Raw genomic sequence first — 19153 nt, 5'->3', positions numbered from 1 at the left:
TTAGAGTTTATGGAAGGGTAGCAATAAGGGAAGGTAAGCACATTTTAGGTTCAGGGAAGGAAAGCTTTACATATTGGAAAGGCTTTTTACGACTCATGGAAGGGTAGCATTATGGGGATGTTCTGGGTTTTTAGGTTAAGGGATGTGCAGCATAAAAGGTTAGTAAAGTTTTTTTTAGAGTTCAGATAACTAGCACTGAGGGGTAGGTATAAAGAAGATTAAGTGGTAGTTCTAGGTTTTTAGGGTTAAGGGATGGATAGTGTAAAAGGGTAGTAAGATGTATTTAGGGTTCAGGGAAGGGTAGCAATAAGGGGTAGTAAGGGTTTTTTAGGTTTAGACAAGGGTAATAATAAGGGTAAGTAAAGGTTTTTAGTTTCTGTGAAGTGTAGGGTTAAGGGATAGTAGGGTATTTAGAGTTCAGGGTAGGATAAGATTAAAGGGTTTTTAGGGTTCAAGGAAGGGTATCTTCAAAGTATAGCAAGGAATTGGTAGTGTTAAGGGGTAGATAGGGGCTTTTAGGGTTCAGGCAAGAGTAGCATTAAGGAGGAGTTCCGAGTTTTAAGGGCTCATGATGGGAAGTGTTAACGGATGGTAAGGAGTTATTAGGTTGCAGTTAAATACATTAAAGAATACATGTAATCAAATGACTTTTAAAATTCAACATTTTTGGAATTGTTATAAGTAATAATGAGGGACACAGCATTATTACCTCAGTAGTTTCAAACTGACTTTAATGGAGTGGGCATTTTAATAGTTAACTCCCCCTCCAACAAAAAAGCACCTTCCAGAAGTTTGCATCTCTCAGTAAGTAACAATGTGAGGACAAACCCCAATGAAAATGGAAGAGAGGTACCAAAAGACACAATTTTATGCTCAACATAGTCATGGGTCTTGCTTTCCAATTGTTTTCTAATAACTGGTTTTCCTTGTGAGTAAAATGCATAGATACTGTCATAGACAAGCATGTATTTAAAACTGTTTTCATCACAGGCACCAACGTCGCTGCACCGATGACATCAATTGGCATTAATGAAGAAGGAGAGACCTATCCCATTGACATTCAGAACTATAGAAGACAGGAAATCTTTAACAGTCCTCCAGGTGAGTAAATTAGGCAGGTCTACTTCGATGCAAACGAGTGACCCATCAGGCAGCATGCTGTGTACTAAAGTGTAAGTAAGTGTCTGCCCTTTGTTATGTCACTGATAAACTTGCTTTTTTTATTAACCCATTTCAACTAAGGTTGTCTTGAATTTTGGGGAGTTTTAATTAGGGTGAACGAAGGCTCGTTGATTACAAAATGCTTGTTTTATGCTGTGTGGCTGCAGATATGGAAGTAAAACCTGAGAATGGTTCTATTTGCTAAACGGTTCCCAATAAAAAGGTAGGACTGCATATTAAGGTGGCAGAACTTCAGGACAAGAGGAATGAGTCCATCTGCACCATCAGCAACTGTTGACCCTATTCCTAGCTAGCTCAGAGTGCCTCACCTGAAACTCCAACCAACCCAGGGTAACAGATAATTACAGCAACCTCGTACATGACACACTGACTCCCAAGGAAGTTGTGGAAACAGATCTTTCCCCTTTCGTTGTTTTACTCATGCATGCCCGAGTTAAACACAAGAAAGATATGAATAAAGGTATAAAATATTTATTATTGTATTCTTGCATAGAGAGAATGAGTTGTGATTATTAGTCAGGTTAAACAAAGCATTGTAACCAGTGTTACTAACATGGTGAAAAGAACAAACAGTCCAACAATGGTAATCTTAGATCTATATCTTTTGACCTAGCTACAATCTGAGATCATAACAGGTTTACTCTCTGCCCGATCCAGGAGGATAGTCTAAGACCCCCATACCTGGAAAACTGAGCCAGGGGGCCAGTCTAGGGTAGAGTTGACACTCCTTTTTCAAGATGGAAGATCAGCATCAGCAGAGCTGTATGTCGAACAGAGGATTTGTTTCAGGACGGTAGTGGCCGCAGTGCTTCTCTGATCCCCCGGGCAGTGCACCATTCATATGATCAAAACCAAGCTGTTGTTAGAGGCACAGCTCTGATCCAATGATATGTCTAGATGATAGAAGTTGTCTCAGAACGTGCAAAGCAAGCACTATGGTATCTTCTTCAATGTTTCTAGCCTTAAATAGAGTTTACAGATTACATGCCGAGAAAGGCTAACTAAAAACAAGCAGCACATACAATGTTGAGAAAAGCAAACTAAAAACAAGGAACGTGTACAATCTATTCTTGGAATAATATTGTGCAACCATAAAGTGTGTAAAATGTCATTGCTGAAAAGCGAAGTCTGTCTAAAACGTGTAAAATTTAAAATATAAAACTGAGCTAAGATAGAGAACCAGAGTGAGCATAAGAAGGCCTCACAACAAAGCAAAAACTGGGACACGACTACAGAAAGATAAAGTGAACATATCACCACATTGTTTTTAAATGGGGGAGGCTTTGGATCTTCTTCCACAATCACGTGTGACAGTGGTATCACATTCTTGTACATGCAGCCTCCATAGCCACCACACTGCCATACTTGCTCTACGATAAAACTAGTTCCCATTAACATGGGCACTCAAAATATGGCTCCCCTTTGCAATAACCCCTCTCCTGTTTTACTAATTTTGTGTTTTATATGGAGTGCGGACCTAACTCCAGAGGTCAGTGCTACGTTATACATATCACAAATATGTGGAGAGACCTGAATTAGCAAATACTGAACATTACGAAAGCTCAGTGGTAAAAACACATTTACAGGCAAGTACATACAGCTCAGGGGACAAGTGATGGGAATGGAGGAAAGCAGGGCAAGGGCTAACCTTAATCCGTGGGAAAATGTTCACTCTGTTGAGAAAAATGCAAAGAACCTTGGCCGTATATTAAAACAAAGTTAGCCTTTTATCAAGATAACCAAGACCATCAAGTGAGAGATACAGTGCACTCTGCCCTATCACAGAGAGGCCCTTAATTTCAGAGAACACCCTTCATACATCATGTTGGGAGTGCTGGCAAGACAAAAATCACCTTAAAAGACTCTGCAGTAGGTATAACCATAATCCGCATATGCTGCACTGCTAGTCGAAAACCACACTAAGAGACTGTGTGACTAGCAGATGCTGCTCTGTACAAAAATGCATAACACAGAAGCACAATTGACTAGTGCTTGGACATCATATCCTATAAACAGCCTAATTCTTGCTGTGTAGGGGTAGCAACCATAGGTGATGACAGTGGTTAAGGTTGCATAATCAGAATCACACTATACAGTAATAGACACACTGATAGTTTTGTTGCTCCATGAGGTGTTGTGCCTCACCACTACATGCCCATATTGCGGTGTTTGGACAAAATACTTCGTTTTAAATATCAGGAGACAGAAATATCAGATAAAAATATGCTACAAAAATATTGTGATGCAGAAATATTGTTGTCTAGAATATTGTTTCTTTAGGTCAGTAATATTGTTACTAAGAACATTGTTGTTAATATTGTTTTCAATAATATAGTAATAAAGAATGTAGATTTTTCATTATATTAATGACTTTTGGTTCATATATTAATTTTTCCTTCTTGTATTATATATATATATTTATTTTAACACACAGCATGTAATTTTAAGTAGTTTAGATTTTTTAATTACATTGGTAATAGTAATTTATAGTGTTATAGCCAGTTGGGTTTGTAGATGGGCGAGATGGTTAATTAATCATTCATGATTATTATTATTATTATTTTATGTATGTGATTGATATTAACTATGTATATTGTGTAATACTGATTTAATTTAATTATATTTGAATTACCGATTGCTATGTTTGTAGGAGTAAAGGGTGGGAAATTCATTAGGTAATTGACAATTATTTTTTTAATTTATGATTCAATATTTAATTGATTATTAATTATGTAAATTGTGTAATAATACAATATTTTAGTTACATTTTATGTGCCAACTGCTGAGTTTGTAGAGCTATAGGGTGGGAAGTTAATTAAGAAGTAATTATTAATTTATTATTCATTTTTGGAGTGATTATTAATGATGTACATTATGTAACACTGAAGTATTTTAGTTATATTTTAGTTGTGGGGTTACATGTGATAGGGTATAGGGTAGTAATATCCGAACAAATAATCATTATTAATGTATAATTAAATATTTAATTGATTATTAATTATGTAATTTGTGAAAGTATATATTTTAGTTATATTTTAGGTGTGGACTGCTGGGTTTGTAGGGTTGTTGGGTGGGAAGTTAACTAAGTATTAATTAACAATGAATTATTAATTGGTAGTCATTTTATTGATTATCAGTTATGTAAATTGTGTTATTCTTAATTGTAGGTATATTTTAGGTGTGGGTTGGTAGGTTTGTAAGGGTATAGGGTGGCAAGTTAATTATTAATTAATAATTAAATAACTGTTATTCTTTTAATTGAAAATAATTATTACATTGTTTATGAATTTTGCAAATTGATTTTATTTTTTAACAGGTGTGTGTGTAAATGTATATATATAAAAATATATATATATATGCTAAGTAATAATATTTACATTAAGCATTTTATATTTTTTTCCAAATTGATATAGTTATTCAAGTATGTAAAGTGTTTGAAGTGAAGTAGCTTACCTACTGTTGCTTAGACTGGCTTGGGAAGAGTAAATTTAACTCCTCCAAAGTCCAGCACTTTCTCTACTGTTGCCCAGAATGAAGTGGGAAGAGTACATTTTAACCCAGCGAAGTACAAAGCTTTCCCTACTGTTTCACAAACTGGAGTAGGAATAGTAAATTTTACCTCTCTGAAGTCCAATGCTTTCCTTACTGTTGTACAGACTGGAGTTAGAAAAATAAATGTAACCCCTCCGAAGTCCAATGCTTTCCCTTCTCCTGCAGAGACTGGAGTGGGAATAGTAACTTTAACCCTTCCAAAGTCCAGCTCTATCCCTACTATAGCATAGACTGGAGTGAGGATAGAAAATTTAACCTCTCCAAAGTCTAACACTTTCCCTACTTTTGCACAGACTGGAGTTGGAATAGTAACTGTTACTCCTCCAAAGTCCAATACTTTCCATACTGTTTGAAATGGGAATAATGTTTTAAACCCATCCAAAGTCTCACCCTTTCTTAATTGTTGCATAAACTGGAGTGGGAATAGTCCATGTATTATTCCCATACTTGAATACGTTTCCTGATATTGCTTAAATATGTTTATTATTAATATTTAATTATAATTTTATAGTATTTATTTATATTTTCTTTGTTTCAAAATTCTAATGTTATGTAAATGTATTTTTATGTTTTTGTATTTTTTTATTTATTTAGTAATTTATATAATATTTTGGAATGTAATTGTAAATATTTTTTTATTTTTTGTTTGTTTCATTTATTTATATATATATGTGTGTGTGTGTGTATATATATATATATGTAGATATGTGTGTGTATAAATGTGTATTTATAGTAAATGTAAAGAATTAAACAATATATTGTAAAATATTTGTTTAATTGTTCTATCATATATGTATATATGTACAAGCACGCATATATGTATGTTTGTTTATAACATATATATGTATATATATATATATATATGTTATTAAATATTAGTTAGGTTTAGTTAATTAACATAATTATTTGAAACATTTAAGGTTTACTGCTTTAAACTTTATATCTGCATTAAGAAACAATATTTTTGTATGTGTTTCAATGACTTTGGTGTGAACCAATATGTTTTCGATATTTGTGTACTTGCCAGTTTAAGGATAGGAAAACAATATTTTTGTAAATTATATTTTTGACACAATATTTTAGTTACACTATGTTGTTGATTTCTATATTGTGTCTGTAATACCATAATGTATGAAACTATCCAAAAATGGCTATTTTAAAAACATTAGTATAAGGGTCTGCATATTTGCAAAGAAAGCAGGAGGACACCAGGGCGTAAAGAGATCAGAACTGAAAGCCAGGCCAGATGGTGATTGCCAGGAGATGAATTTGCCCCCAAAGAAAGTTCAACTGATAATATTGTCGGGTGTGTGAGGCATGTTGATCAGCAGGTAGGTAACCTTCAATTTGACATAGCTCAGCTGCAGAAAAGTGGATGGGAGCAAGGCAGATGGTCCTAGGTGCCCTCCGTTTTGGAGTTTGGGAGGGGAAGAGGAAGTAGTAAATGTAGGACTCTTCCAAGGTGATGAGGGAAGTGATGGCAATCAGCCAACTCACTGCACCCTGCTTTAGGAGTGCAAAAACTAGGCTGGCTGAAACTCAAAAGGGGGGTCTGAAGTTATGCTGCTGTAAATGGCCACTTCCATATCCTCCTTTCCTCTCCTGAAGGACAAAAGATGGGCATTGCCGTCTGTGGTATGGTGGTTTGTGAAACGTGGGTCATGAAACAGAACAAATATTGCTGCTGTGGCTTTTAGAAATTAAAGATGCATTAATTTGAATATAATAGGCTTATGAAAATCATATTCAGGGTGTTACTTGGTTGTTATGGTTGTTATCCATTATGCACATTAGATTTATGTAATCTTTTATTTGCCAATATCTGCTAAGAAGCACCTCTTCAAAATGACTAACTTGTTTACTGAAGTCAAAATTAATTGTGTCTGTCAGTGAACTCATTCCTTTCTGTACTGGAGCAGATTCAAGGCTGATTTACATATGACTGTTTCCTGTCTGAGGTGACATGGTAGGCTACAAACACAATGGACTGGATTGCGTCCCAGATTACCGGTGGCTGAGATTAAGTTAAGCAATTAACACTTCACTTTATTGTTTTTCTCAGTGCTTTGCCTTGAATATGAAAAGTATGGCCCTACTTGGCACCAGTGCTCACTTGGCCAAGGGAATCATGCAGCACCCTGAGCAAGATGCCCAAATAGGCTGAAACTGGACTGGGTTACTTTTGTTCTGTCTTGGAAGTGATGAGGCCTGGCAATTCAGACTGATGGTTCATGTTGGAGCAGGATCATGGCTGATTTGCATATGTCTGGGTCCTATTTGAGGTGACATAGTGGGCAAAAAAACATGGACTGGATTGCATCCCACAATAACTACTAGTGGCTTAGATTTATTCAAGCTATCCACCCATCCCTTTTTAGGTCGGAAGGCACAAGCGCTTTGACCTGTTGTAAGTGTTGTGTGCTTTTAACCACGCCCACCTCACGCCCAACACTTTCATTCATTTGTGGGCTTGCCTTTCAAAAATCACTTGATGTCATTGGTAAGTGCTTTATGTATGTCCTGTCTTGAGGCTGTTTTTGTCACGCCATGCAGACTGCCCCTGTGTTCTGCTTAGCTTCAAACTAAGAGGGAACAAGGCTAAAGAATGCAGCACTCTTAGTCTGAGTAATGAATTTATTAAGGCACTTCCCAGGTCCCAAACAAAGGTATACAAAAATATTTAAGTGAGCTTTTAACTTGAATGCAGCAAAACTCTTACAGATAATAAAAGAATCACAACAGTTGAATAATAATAAGCAGAAATTTGCAATATATCAAAAATGAATACGTATATTTATGCATGCACACAGCAAAGCTAGATAATTAAGAAATAAAAATTCAGCACTATGGGGATCGAATCCAAGATCATCCTTGTCCTTGCCAATGTCAAGCTGTGGAACCCTGGACAGCTGAGACAGGAAAAACATTCCCCAATGGGACTCAAATCTTTTGAATAATGCGTCCACCCATAAAAATGAGTTCCTTCTGCCTCAGCGCCAAGTTTTCCCACCTTATATACCATAAACAAACCCAAGAGGAATGTTCTGGTAACCTTCCCCCACATTTTGAGTAAGTTGTGAAATAAATTCAAGTGCTGGCTGTACTTGGTCACACAAAATAATTGGCAAATCCCAGTGTGCATTTCCAAGACAGAGCCGTACCCTTCTGCTACAAACATTCTCATCCTGAGACACTCTTATCACCATAGCATCCGCCATGACATTTTCCCTTCTCTGGTTAGAAGTGCGAAAACACGTTCAATGTAGAAAAAAAGCTGTGAGCGGAAAAATACCTGTGCTACCGATGTGATGGCATTTGAAGCTAAGCTAAGCACAATATGGGGTCAGTGGGCAAGATTAAATCAGTGGTTAAATACAGGTAGCATTACACTCCATCCTTTGACCAGTGACTCTCATAATATACTGGTTTAAAAGTAACCCTTTTTGGTTTGAACATTGTAAGTAGGTTAGGTATGCATTGTACACAGCAACATAGCATTATTATAATACGAATCACTACGAGTATTCCGTCTAAAATATTGAATAATTGCCCAAAATTGGGTAACCAGTTAAATGATCAGTCCCACCACCCTTTGTTAACATCTTGTCTTACTCCTTTCACCAGTTCATGTAAATCGTCAATATGAGTCTGGATAGATTTTGAAGGGTCTGAAAGGTTAAAACCGCACATTTCCTCAAACTCTGAGCATCCATGGTCATGTTTTCAGAGCAAGTAATCAATAGCTGCCCTGTTTTGCAGTGCACCTTTTCTAGTGCCTCGGATATTAAGGAGATCTTCAGTCAAGGCGATGGATGTATGATTGATGTTCTCAACCAACAAACTTGCTAAGTTGTTAATAACTCGAGTATTATAAATGGCTAATCCTGAAACTCCTACTATAGAAATGCTTAAACTTACATATTCTGATTTAGATAATAACTGAATTTCAGAGTCACAGTCTTCGCTTAATTGAACTGTTTCCCTTGGATAGCGAGTATGTACAGAGTGAAATGGAAACATCATGATTCCTTACCGCGTAAAAACACACGGTCCACCTGTTATATTGGCAGGAATGTATGTATAAGTGGTACTTCCACAAGAGAACAACCACCCCACTGGTAGTTTGACATGCTTCATGTGGCTAGCAGCAGTCACAATATGTTGGCAGGACATGTCAATATTATTACAAATTTTATCGTTTCTATGCTGACACAGTACTCGTTGTTCCCACCATATCTCTCAAGTAGACCCCGTTGTTGTCTCCAGATGCATTTGAGCACATTTTGTGATTTTGTGAGAATCACAAGTTAAGTTGTAGCAGACCTCACTGGTAGTAATACTGTAAGTAATCACATGGGATAGGTTATCCCATTTCTAATCCTTTACCTCCTGGCAAAACCTGCAGTATTCATACAAGGAGAAGTGCGACAATACGTCACTTTTTTAACTGCTCCATCTTTGTTGGTGTCATTAAAGATTTGCAGCAAAACACTGGGAGGAGCTAGTGTGGCAACCAAGCACGTTGATATAACATCAACAGTACTTTTCATATTAGCCATGCAGAAGTCCGATCTGTTGAGCACAGCTCGTGCCAGATGGGTCCGAACCTTTTTCGTTAAGTACAGTAAAGGTGTCAGTCGGCATGGTCGGTCAATCATTGTGGAGCTAGGGGCTTTCGGTCCCTCCCGACCCCACACGCATATGCCGGAAGGGAGACCGCGTAGAACAGCTAGCACAAAGACATCTCATAGTATGATCTGTAAAAGAGACAAGTATGATCATTCTCTCAAATAACATTTATCCACTAGTAAATATTCCCATTTCTCGTGTCCTGGTTTTATGACTAACAGGACATTGCCTTTGCCCTTTGGTATGATTTCTGCTGGTTCAGGAGGACGATTTTGGGATTCTGCCCACACCTTAGCACCAGGGTTTTTGTCAGTTGAGCCAAAGCCTCCCTCCCCACTCACTGTAAGAAGGGCTGTGGCAGTCCCTTTTTTCACTATTCCTCCATACACTGGAATGATTGAAATTTGAGCAATTCTATTTCCAGGCTGCATTATCCAGTCAGCATCTCTACTATTGATAAGAATAGTTTTTAATTCTCCTTGGTAGTCTGCATCGATCACTCCCCTCAAGACCTAAATACTTTTGAGCACCAACCCAGATCTGGGAACAATCAATCCGAGTCCTCCGGGGGAATCTGTATTCTAACCACTGTTTAAAGAAGACCCATATCTCTTGATTTCAGTTGGTAGGTTTTTAAGGCATGTAGATGAAGACCTGCAGTTTCTGGTGTGGCTTGGTAAGGAGCTAAGGCTCTTGGTTTTATTTCCCAATACATAATAATGTTGGTCACTACATGGGGTTGTATCTGTAACGCTGGAGTCAACATTTGCATTGAAGGGGTCTCTACATTTGTCAGTGGTCTGTTATTCAAATTTGGAGGGCTTCATTTAAATGCTTTCTCCAGTTTCTCAAAGTTCCATCTGATAATTTTTGTAATTGGGGTTTCATTAGGCCATTCATTCTCTCAATCAGTCCTGCAGTTTGTGGATAATATGGAGTATGATAAATTCACTTAATATTGTGTTGTGAGCAATAATCTTGCACCACTTTTCCTTTGAAATGTGACCCGTTGTCACTCTGGACTTGGAGTGGGACTCCGTAATATAACATTAACAAGTCCAGAGATTTGATGGTATTAAATTGAGTGGCATGTTTGCAAGGGACGGCAATCAGGTAACCAGAATAAGTGTCAAGTGCAAGCGTATTGATACCTATGACTGGTCGGTAGTGGCCCAATGTAATCATTCTGCCATATCTGCCTTGGCAACTTCCCTCTCCCCAACTGATGTTTGACAATTTGCGGGACAGATCTCTGTTGTGTGTGTTGACAAATAGGGACCTGCATGATCACTGTGTTTTATCAAATCTAGGGAAATGTGCATTCCTCTAATCTCTGCCCACCTGTTAATGGCCTTATCTCCCAGATCTCCACATTTTTGTTGCACCCACTTAGCCATTTCCACCAAGTCAGAATCCTGTGTCCCCACGTCTGCCTCGAGAAATGTTGGCTGTGTCATCTGCAAGGGAATTAAACCATTGTTCTAGTGAGTCAGACAGTCGGCATCTACATGATACACATTAACAGTACTTTGCTCTAGCATGTCTCAAATTTCTTGCCCCAATTATTTGCCCCAAACCTCCTTGGAATGTTTTTGCCAGTTATGTGCATGCCACGTGGGAGTCAAGGTGGCTAACCCATTGGCAGTAGACCAAGAATCAGTATAAACGTGACAGGTCACAGGCAATTATTGTCTCAGTGCCCGATATACAATTCTGCATATTGACTACTCTTCCCTTCTCCTGTAGTGGATAGCAACTTCTTGGTGACTGAGTTATATGACACTGCCTTTCAATGTCTTTTGGCCCTCACATACTTGGCTGAACCATCGGTAAACCATACTTGCTTCCTATCCTTAGGGGACAAGGATTCAAATGGTTCACCCCACCTCACTGGTGACTCTTTTATGTCTGGTACCTCCAGCACCCTCTCATCAACCTGCACGGGAGCCTGTGCAACCTGTTAATGCATGGCTGCTGTCCCTGCTGATCCCACTCGGGCCCTGTCCTGTATGTACCACTTCCACCAAGTTATACTGGCCTCTTGTGCATGTCCTATTCGGTGAGTTTTAAGTGAGCCCATCACCCACTGCATTATTGGAATCTCAGGTCTCAGAATCACATTATGATCTAGGATCAGTTGCTCAGATTCCACTAGAGCCCAGTAACATGCTAGTAACTGTTTCTCAAAGGGAGTATATCGCTCTCAAGCATCTGGAAGCTTTTTGGTCCAGAAACCCAGGGCACCCTGTTTCTGCCACATGCTCCAATTTGCATATTGCCCCTGAACGGTTACATGTAACTCAGTGTCTCCTTCCTGAACTGGCCATAAGTCTAAAGCCTGCGGAATCACCTCCTTTGCCAAGTCAAACACACACTGCTGTTTCTCTCCCGATTCAAACTCATGTTTCTTTCTTATCACTTTGTACAAAGGGGCCAAAATGTGACTCATGTGAGGGATATGCTGTCTCCAAAAACCAAAAAGTCAAATGAATCGCTGAGCCTCCTGATTATTACGGGATAGTGGAAAATTCTAATTACTTTTGTTTTGCCTGTGGCAAAACCTCTCTATGTCCCTGATTCCACTGGATTCCTAGAAACTTCACATTTTGAGAGGGTCTTTGTGTCTTATCTGGATTAACCATCCACCTTTTGCTCTGCAAAAGTTCCACAACCATGTCCAGCTGACTCTGCCCTTGTTCTTGTGTCTCTCCTGGAATCATCACATCATTGATATAATGAGACAATTGGACCCCTGGAATGACAGATACTTCATCCAGGTGTTCTGCCACCAGCCAGTGACAGATTGGGGGGGCTATGTACATACCCTTTGGTAAGTCTTAGCATTCGGAATTGTCTGCTGTTCCATGAGAAACTGAATTGCTCCTGACTCTCAGGGGTCAATGGTATAGAAAAGAAAGCATTGGCAATATGAATATTTGCATACCAGGTCCCTTTATGTTTTTGTATTCTCCCAATCAAAGTGATGGTGTTGGGGATTGCAGCAGTCAAAGGGGGGGTATATTTGTTTAATTCACAGTCTTCAATAGTCATGTTATAGCGCCAATCCAGTCAGCGCACCGGCCACAGAGGATTGTTCCATTCAGTGGTGACTGAACTACCACACCTGCCTCCATCAACTCCTGTCTCACTTATTTCCTCATGCCCTCCCAGAATCTGGTATTGTCTCAAACAAACCACCTTGGTTACTGGTGGCACCCTCACTGGGGACATCTTTAGATGACACACCATCGCTGCTGCCACTGAAATGTATCACCTTAACAACCACCATCCAAATACAAAGTCATCCCCTTCAGAATGTCAATTCTCAGTGAATACTCCAGGAGGGGCACAATCAAAACAATATATTCTTTTTTTGGCATTCTCCCTATTTTCATTTGAACAGTAGTCTGCACTGCAGGGGTTTGCTTTCCACCCAACCCAGTGATGGTCTAGTGCTGACATGTAAACTTTTTGGGATTTCCATAAATTAAATAGGCCTCAGCTCCAGTGTCAACTAAGGCCCGGACCCATTGAAAATTTTTGTGCTTTCAGTGAATTTCTAATCAACATGGGGTCTGTTATCTTTACAAGCCAATCCCTGCGCCGGAGTGTGGCCTGTTTCCTAATCTGATTTAAACCTGTCAACTTTTTCCCAAGTCAGATCTGGATATATGCTATCATACCTGCGAGGAGATTCCTCTCTGTTTTCAGCAGTTAACCAATCACTATGCAACTCTTCCTCCTCTTTCCCTTGTGAAGAAACATTTTTCTCCCTCCCTTTTCCTTCCTCCTGCATCTGTGGTGGCCCCGACTCACTTGTTTATTATCCTGCGTATTCACTTTCCTGCTGCCCTCCTTTCTGTCCAGCCCTCATTTACAGTACATCTCCCACAAACTTTTGGTATCTATCCCATCAATCTTCTCCTTGTTGACACCATTCTTCAGTAATGCCATAAACATGTCTCTATATTTTCTGTGCGACCCTCAGACCTCAAGGCTCTCCCAGGTTTTATCCAGTCCCCAAGCTCTCCTAACGCACGAACGCAGACAGTTATACATATAATGTTAGTAAAATCCAAAGATCTTGGCTAACACAAGACTTGAAAAGGGCAGAGAACCTTCTCTGTTTTACCTAGATACACAGTATATTTGTGCTTTTGTTTGTTTTCATTACATTGCTGATGCATGATTTTGCTTCTTAGCTAATTGTCATCCTAACAAGCAATGAACACAGAACAATCAAATAATCTTGGTGGTTGAAAGGAACCCCATTAATAAAATAGTGAGTGCAGTTAAACTGATGTATGTTTCCTAAGAATACATTGATGTATCTGATCATTTGCAGTTGAGGTTATACAAATCTAATGATGTCATCCATTAAGAATTAGGGAAGGAATTTGTGAAATCATCAGAGCTTATTTTTAATATCATTGAACTCTTTCTTCATATCACTCAAGCGTTTTCAAGACATTCCTGAAAGCTTGTCTTTTTCTTTTTTTTACTAAATAAATCCAGGCTTATGGGGGTGTTCTGTGCTACAACGATTAAATCTTTGTACTATTTTTTTTTAATTCTTCCTTGTACTAATTATCATAATCAAATACATTGTTCAAACATTTTCAGATAGTTTCATACATAATAAAACCTAATGTCTCAAATCTCATTTTAATTCAGCAGGTGAACAAGTTCTGAAAGTGCAAAGTGGGAATGGAGACGTGGAAAAATGTGCTGCAAAAAAAACACATTGTAAAGCTTCCTCCAAAAAGGCTAGAGTGAAGGTGATTCATATATCTGAAAATTATACCAATTATAGAAGGCACCTGTGGTCAACAGTTAATTGGAAACGTAGAGCAGAAAACACTACACAATATGCAAATGATTCCATGAGTGACACGTATACTAGCGTACAAGAAGCAGCATCAACAGCTCAGAAACCAGATACAAATAATGAGAGTGAAAGTGATTTGTGGAATGCACAGATTTTTACGAGTCAAGAAAGTGAGCAGTATCCCTGTGGATTTTATATTCCTTCTGAAGGTAAAAGGCGTTTAGCACCCAACATTAGGGCTACAGAATGCCCAACCACACCAATCAAAGCGTCTCTTAAAGAGAGACGATTTCAATGCACACTGTGTGGAAGAAACTTTAATCAGAAGGGACATCTTAACCGTCATCAGAGAACACATACAGGAGAGAGACCTTATCATTGCACTGAATGCAACAGACGTTTTAGTCATAACCACAGTCTTCTACGGCATCAGAGAATACATTCAGGAGAGAGCCCGTATCAATGTGAAGTGTGCCTGAAGTATTTCAAGTGGAAGGAAGGTCTTCTTCGGCATCAGAGATCACATATAGACCAGAACAATAAAGATCCCATTTATGAACCACAGTCAGTGCCTGCAATGGAAATCCCGAGCATACAAATAAAACAGAAGAGCTAACAGAGAACTTTGAAACTGAGGAGCATACCCGAATAATGGGAAGATAACTACTATAGAAAATTCAAATTAGAATGTGTACACTCAGTAAAAAGATGAACTAAGTTATGCATGTTGATGCTGATGAACATATCCATATCATGGAAAGAGAACTGCTATAGAAAATTCAAAGTACAAATAGAATGTGTAAGCTCAATAAAAATACGAACTAATGTATTTATTTTCAAAGAAACTGAATAACATCAGAGATAAATGGAATTCATTGGGATAACAGTAAGGCAATCATAGAGTTCACAGCACAGCACAGACCCAAAGCGGAAAAACACTGACAACATTAGAAATACAAAATTGAAAACACAGTTGACTACAAAAACAGCAATGGTTAATGAGTTCTACATTTAAAAAAATGCATGAATGTTTATGTAGAAGGGGAATGCAGTAGGTGTACAATTCAGTTCACAGGTTGATAGTAGCAATGATGAAAGTAGAATCTTAACAGTAGCATTGACAGTAAGAAAATCTATCTTATTTTATTTTCAAAGCAGATTAGGTAGTCTTTCAAATTAATTCACCTTGGCTCAAGGAACACGGGGTCTAGAAAGATTATCTGTTCCCCTCCATGAGACTACATAATTTGGCATATCTAAAGCTCTGAAGGAATTACTGTATGGCATAATTCCTGCATATTAGAATAACCTTTTGTGGATTTAAAGGGATCGCCCAGAGAATGATAGCACAGTATATTTCAGAACCCCTCCTGACATCATCAAACAAATAAACGTTCTTGAATTCCAATTGTTGCTGATTGTTGGAGAGACAGGACTAGGCAACTGTTTTTTTTCTCTGCACCCTTTAAAGAACTACTTGTGTTTTTTTAAATTCAAATCCAGTCAATACCTACAAGCAAAATCCTAGCCATAACCTTAGACAAGCTTACACAAAGACAACCGACAAATCACTCCACATCATTTTGTTAAATCTGTCTCTGAACGGCTGCTTTCAAAGGGCAGCGGGCCTGCACCCCAGCCCAGTTTTTCTGCTTTACGTCACGTGCCACCATTAAAGACATAATCACATAATTAAAAGCTGTCTGTTAACAGTATAGATGGCACATAGAGCAGGAAAAAAACTGCAGCTTTCAGACAGCCAATAGTGCCCTGTGGTGAAATCATACTGTGACGCTCGCTTTATGCAAGAGTCAGGTTAGCAATTTCATTGACGCATGCGCTATTGCACGTGTCATACATTGTGGCTGACCAAGGGCTTGAACCACTTCAGCTCTGGCTCGCCATCATCTGGGACCTTTGGTTTCCACCCTTAGATGATGCCCAGTAGCGTTACTTTTTGCAGCAGTTTCGGGCGGCATGAGCATCAGCTCGGGAGTGGCTGCAAGCTAGGTATTAATGGCTCCCCACTCCTCCCTTTCCCAAGTCGTCACAGGGTGGGGTGGGATCAGTAAGCATCACAGACACAGACCCCAATCTAAGACGAGTTGCTAAAGGGTGGGATTACCATATCCTCCGAGCCCCCACAAGCCTTCCATCAGACTGGGCTGCAGGTACAGTAGGTAGGCAGGCCACAGTCACTGGTTAACCTGTGCTTGCACAAACGTGCCTATACTAGAGGCAAGTTTAAATGGGCCCCTGCGCCTCTCTTGGCACTGGACATTCGGGTAAACCACTTTCTTCTAATCCTCTTGTCCTGTGTGGCTCGATGTGCGTGTTCCTTCATGAACATACCCTTCCTGCCCTCCAGCGCTTATTTCTGTGCCCACTACTAATACTTGGCACATTCCTGAGCCTTGCTGTCGGACCCCCAGGAGAGGTGAGAGGCAGGCCTGAGGTTTACACAGCTCCAGTTTTAGTGGCAGAAAGGGATGCACTTCACACAGAATACCACGTTTTAACTCTGGTAGGTGGGTTGATGTTCACACATTGTTCAGGTTGTTTTAGGGCTGGGGAGAGCGCAGGACCTCACACGTGTTTCAGTGCCCACATCACACCTGTGAGTTTCAGAAGGGAGGACTTTTGTCTGCAGGTCAGATTTGATTCCGTTTGGATAGGAAGGGGGTTATTCCCATTTGAGTTTTAGTCTCAGAGAGGAGACCTGCATTTCACCCGTTTTTTTAGGCATCGGATCAAGATTCCGTGAATCTCGGCAAATTGCTTAATCTCCCTGTGTCTACAACAATTAATGTGTTGTTCTGTAATGTAACTGGTGTTCATATAAAGCGCTAGTACCTTCAACGTTTGCCTACATTAAACTGCAAAAAACAAAACACAAACCTGTGAATAGTAATAGTGCCATGCTGGGGCATTTTGATCGGCCAAACTCACAAAGGGGCACACAATATTAGGAACTGGAGGCCTAATACGAGATACAATATACGAAAGTCTAGATGATGGATCTGGTAACTTTTTTCATCGCTTTCCATGTGTACTTGCCCTGTACTGCACACATTTCCAGTCCGTCTAGATGGTGGTTAAATCACAGTATCTCTCCCTCATTAAAGTCCCCAACGATCTGTGCTATTATCTTGTTTGTAGGCAGGCCTCAGGTGCTGGTTTGTAAAACTGTGCAGCAGCCCTCCGTCATAACTAAACAAAGCACTTTTTCCATAAGTGTTTCTTAGAGATGGAAAATCACGAATAAGTCACAGCTGAGTAAAACACAACTTCTTTGCTGTAAAGCGCATTGACTCGTGCAGAATTTTAAAAAATGTGTTTACTTATTTGTTTTTCAAACTCAATTGTTTGGTATTCATTGTATTGGTTTTTATATAGTGCTAGTAAAACTCATCGCTCAGTGGCAGAGCACTCTACGCAGAAAATAGGTACTTTAATATAAATGAGGCATAGGTGAAGTAAGTATCACATAAAGTAATCAGATTATTGAAAGGTACATTAGGGATCAGATTTACAACAATATGCAGACCAACTCTGGGAGCTGTGATGAAGACAGGCGGATCGTGGTGTTTATCTTTCTGGGGTCGATAACGTGGCTGTTATGCTTTTACAATGTTCCATATGGCCTGCTCTCCTAATTTAGGTTTTATATGTGTAGTGTGTTGGCTTATGGAACATGATAGCGCTCTCACCATCCCTCACTGTGACTCCTCATTGTCACTCTTTGAAAAAAAATGTCTCTTAGAACTTTAGTGAATACTACTCAACTGAGATAGGTATATAATGTGTTATCCAATTTTGAATGATGAAAGCAGAATTGTCCCCAGAGATATCCAGATTTGGGGCCTGCAGTTTGCAATCAGCTGTGAAGGTTGGGCAGAAGTCTATGTTAAATGCTAAAAGTGCTGCCAATTAGTTCTTTCTTTTACGGGCAGTAGAACTAGGGGACATTAGATCTGTAGGCTAAGCAGTCACTGCAGAGAGGTTTTTGTACAGTGCACTTCCTAAACTCACGTATTTGAAGGAGCTTTCGTATGTGATAATGAATAAAACCGGGAGTCGATGAAATAAAATATTTGCCTAGGTTTACACAATTTTAGTCACACATGTAATCCGAGACTAACCCAAGGTTTTCTGGTTCACATTGTGGACAACAGTCACTAGATGGGTACCCCTTTCTGCCATTTTACATCAAAGGTTAATGCTCTTTTTTTAATTCCTGCCTCAGGGTTTAGACTGTGAGCAAGCAGATGCCACCTGAAGAGAGTCAGGACGAAAAGATGATAGGGAGAGAGAAAACAGCTTGACCCAGATGGTTAAAAATATAGGGAGAGACAGACAATATGGGAGAAAAGCACAGGCGAAATAGAAACATGTAGAGGTTGTGAGAATGTACCGTATATTTACCTTTTAATTTTGCAATGACTATGCTTCTTATGAATTCATCAATCAATGTAGCATGAAGGTTTTCAGTTTTACCAAACATTTGCATTGCAGAGGCATCCCTGTGTGCAGGTAAGATAATTAAACACCTTACTTGTCGCAATGTACAATTTGCACTCAACAGTAGCACTTTGAAGAGATTCAATGCAGAAGGAAATGGGACAGTTTTTCATGTGTTCATATATTTCAAACCCCGTGTTCAAAATTCTTCATAAACCTTCTTGCTTTCTCACAAAAGTTTATATTAAAATTTGCTTGATAATGAACCAGTTTCCACTCTTTTTTCGAAATATTCTCAGGAGATACCCACCTCGAGCCCTCCTTATGTCAGTCTGACTTACTGCTTGCTACTTAAAAGTCAGCCCTACCTTTTACGCCCCACAACTTTGAAATGTCACCAGCCGACACTGCTCTGAAGATAGACTATTGTGGAATCATCAGCCTGCTGCTGTGATAATTATATATTTTGTTTAAACATGCAAAAAAATTTTTTCCTGAAAC

General features: G+C 39.1%; 1 protein-coding gene across 2 annotated transcripts in view; it reads left to right on the top strand.

The window, feature by feature from the left end:
• LOC138300136 (zinc finger protein 620-like) overlaps window positions 1-18918 on the top strand; it is an 86244-nt gene extending 67326 nt beyond the window's left edge. Inside the window, exons 8-9 of one of the 2 annotated variants that reach the window (XM_069239071.1) lie at window positions 991-1101; window positions 14041-18918. In XM_069239071.1, coding sequence (XP_069095172.1) covers window positions 991-1101; window positions 14041-14807 — 878 coding nt within the window. In that variant the 3' untranslated portion in view covers window positions 14808-18918. Of the gene's footprint in view, window positions 1-990; window positions 1102-14037 lie in introns of both variants that reach the window. The other variant, XM_069239070.1, reaches the window with a different exon arrangement.
• The last annotated feature ends 235 nt before the right edge of the window (window positions 18919-19153 follow it).

This window comes from Pleurodeles waltl, chromosome 6 (genome assembly GCF_031143425.1).
Source record: "Pleurodeles waltl isolate 20211129_DDA chromosome 6, aPleWal1.hap1.20221129, whole genome shotgun sequence".
Lineage (NCBI taxonomy): Eukaryota > Metazoa > Chordata > Amphibia > Caudata > Salamandridae > Pleurodeles > Pleurodeles waltl.
The sequence above is the reverse complement of the archived record's forward strand: the minus strand, read 5'-3'. Positions and strand labels throughout refer to the sequence as shown.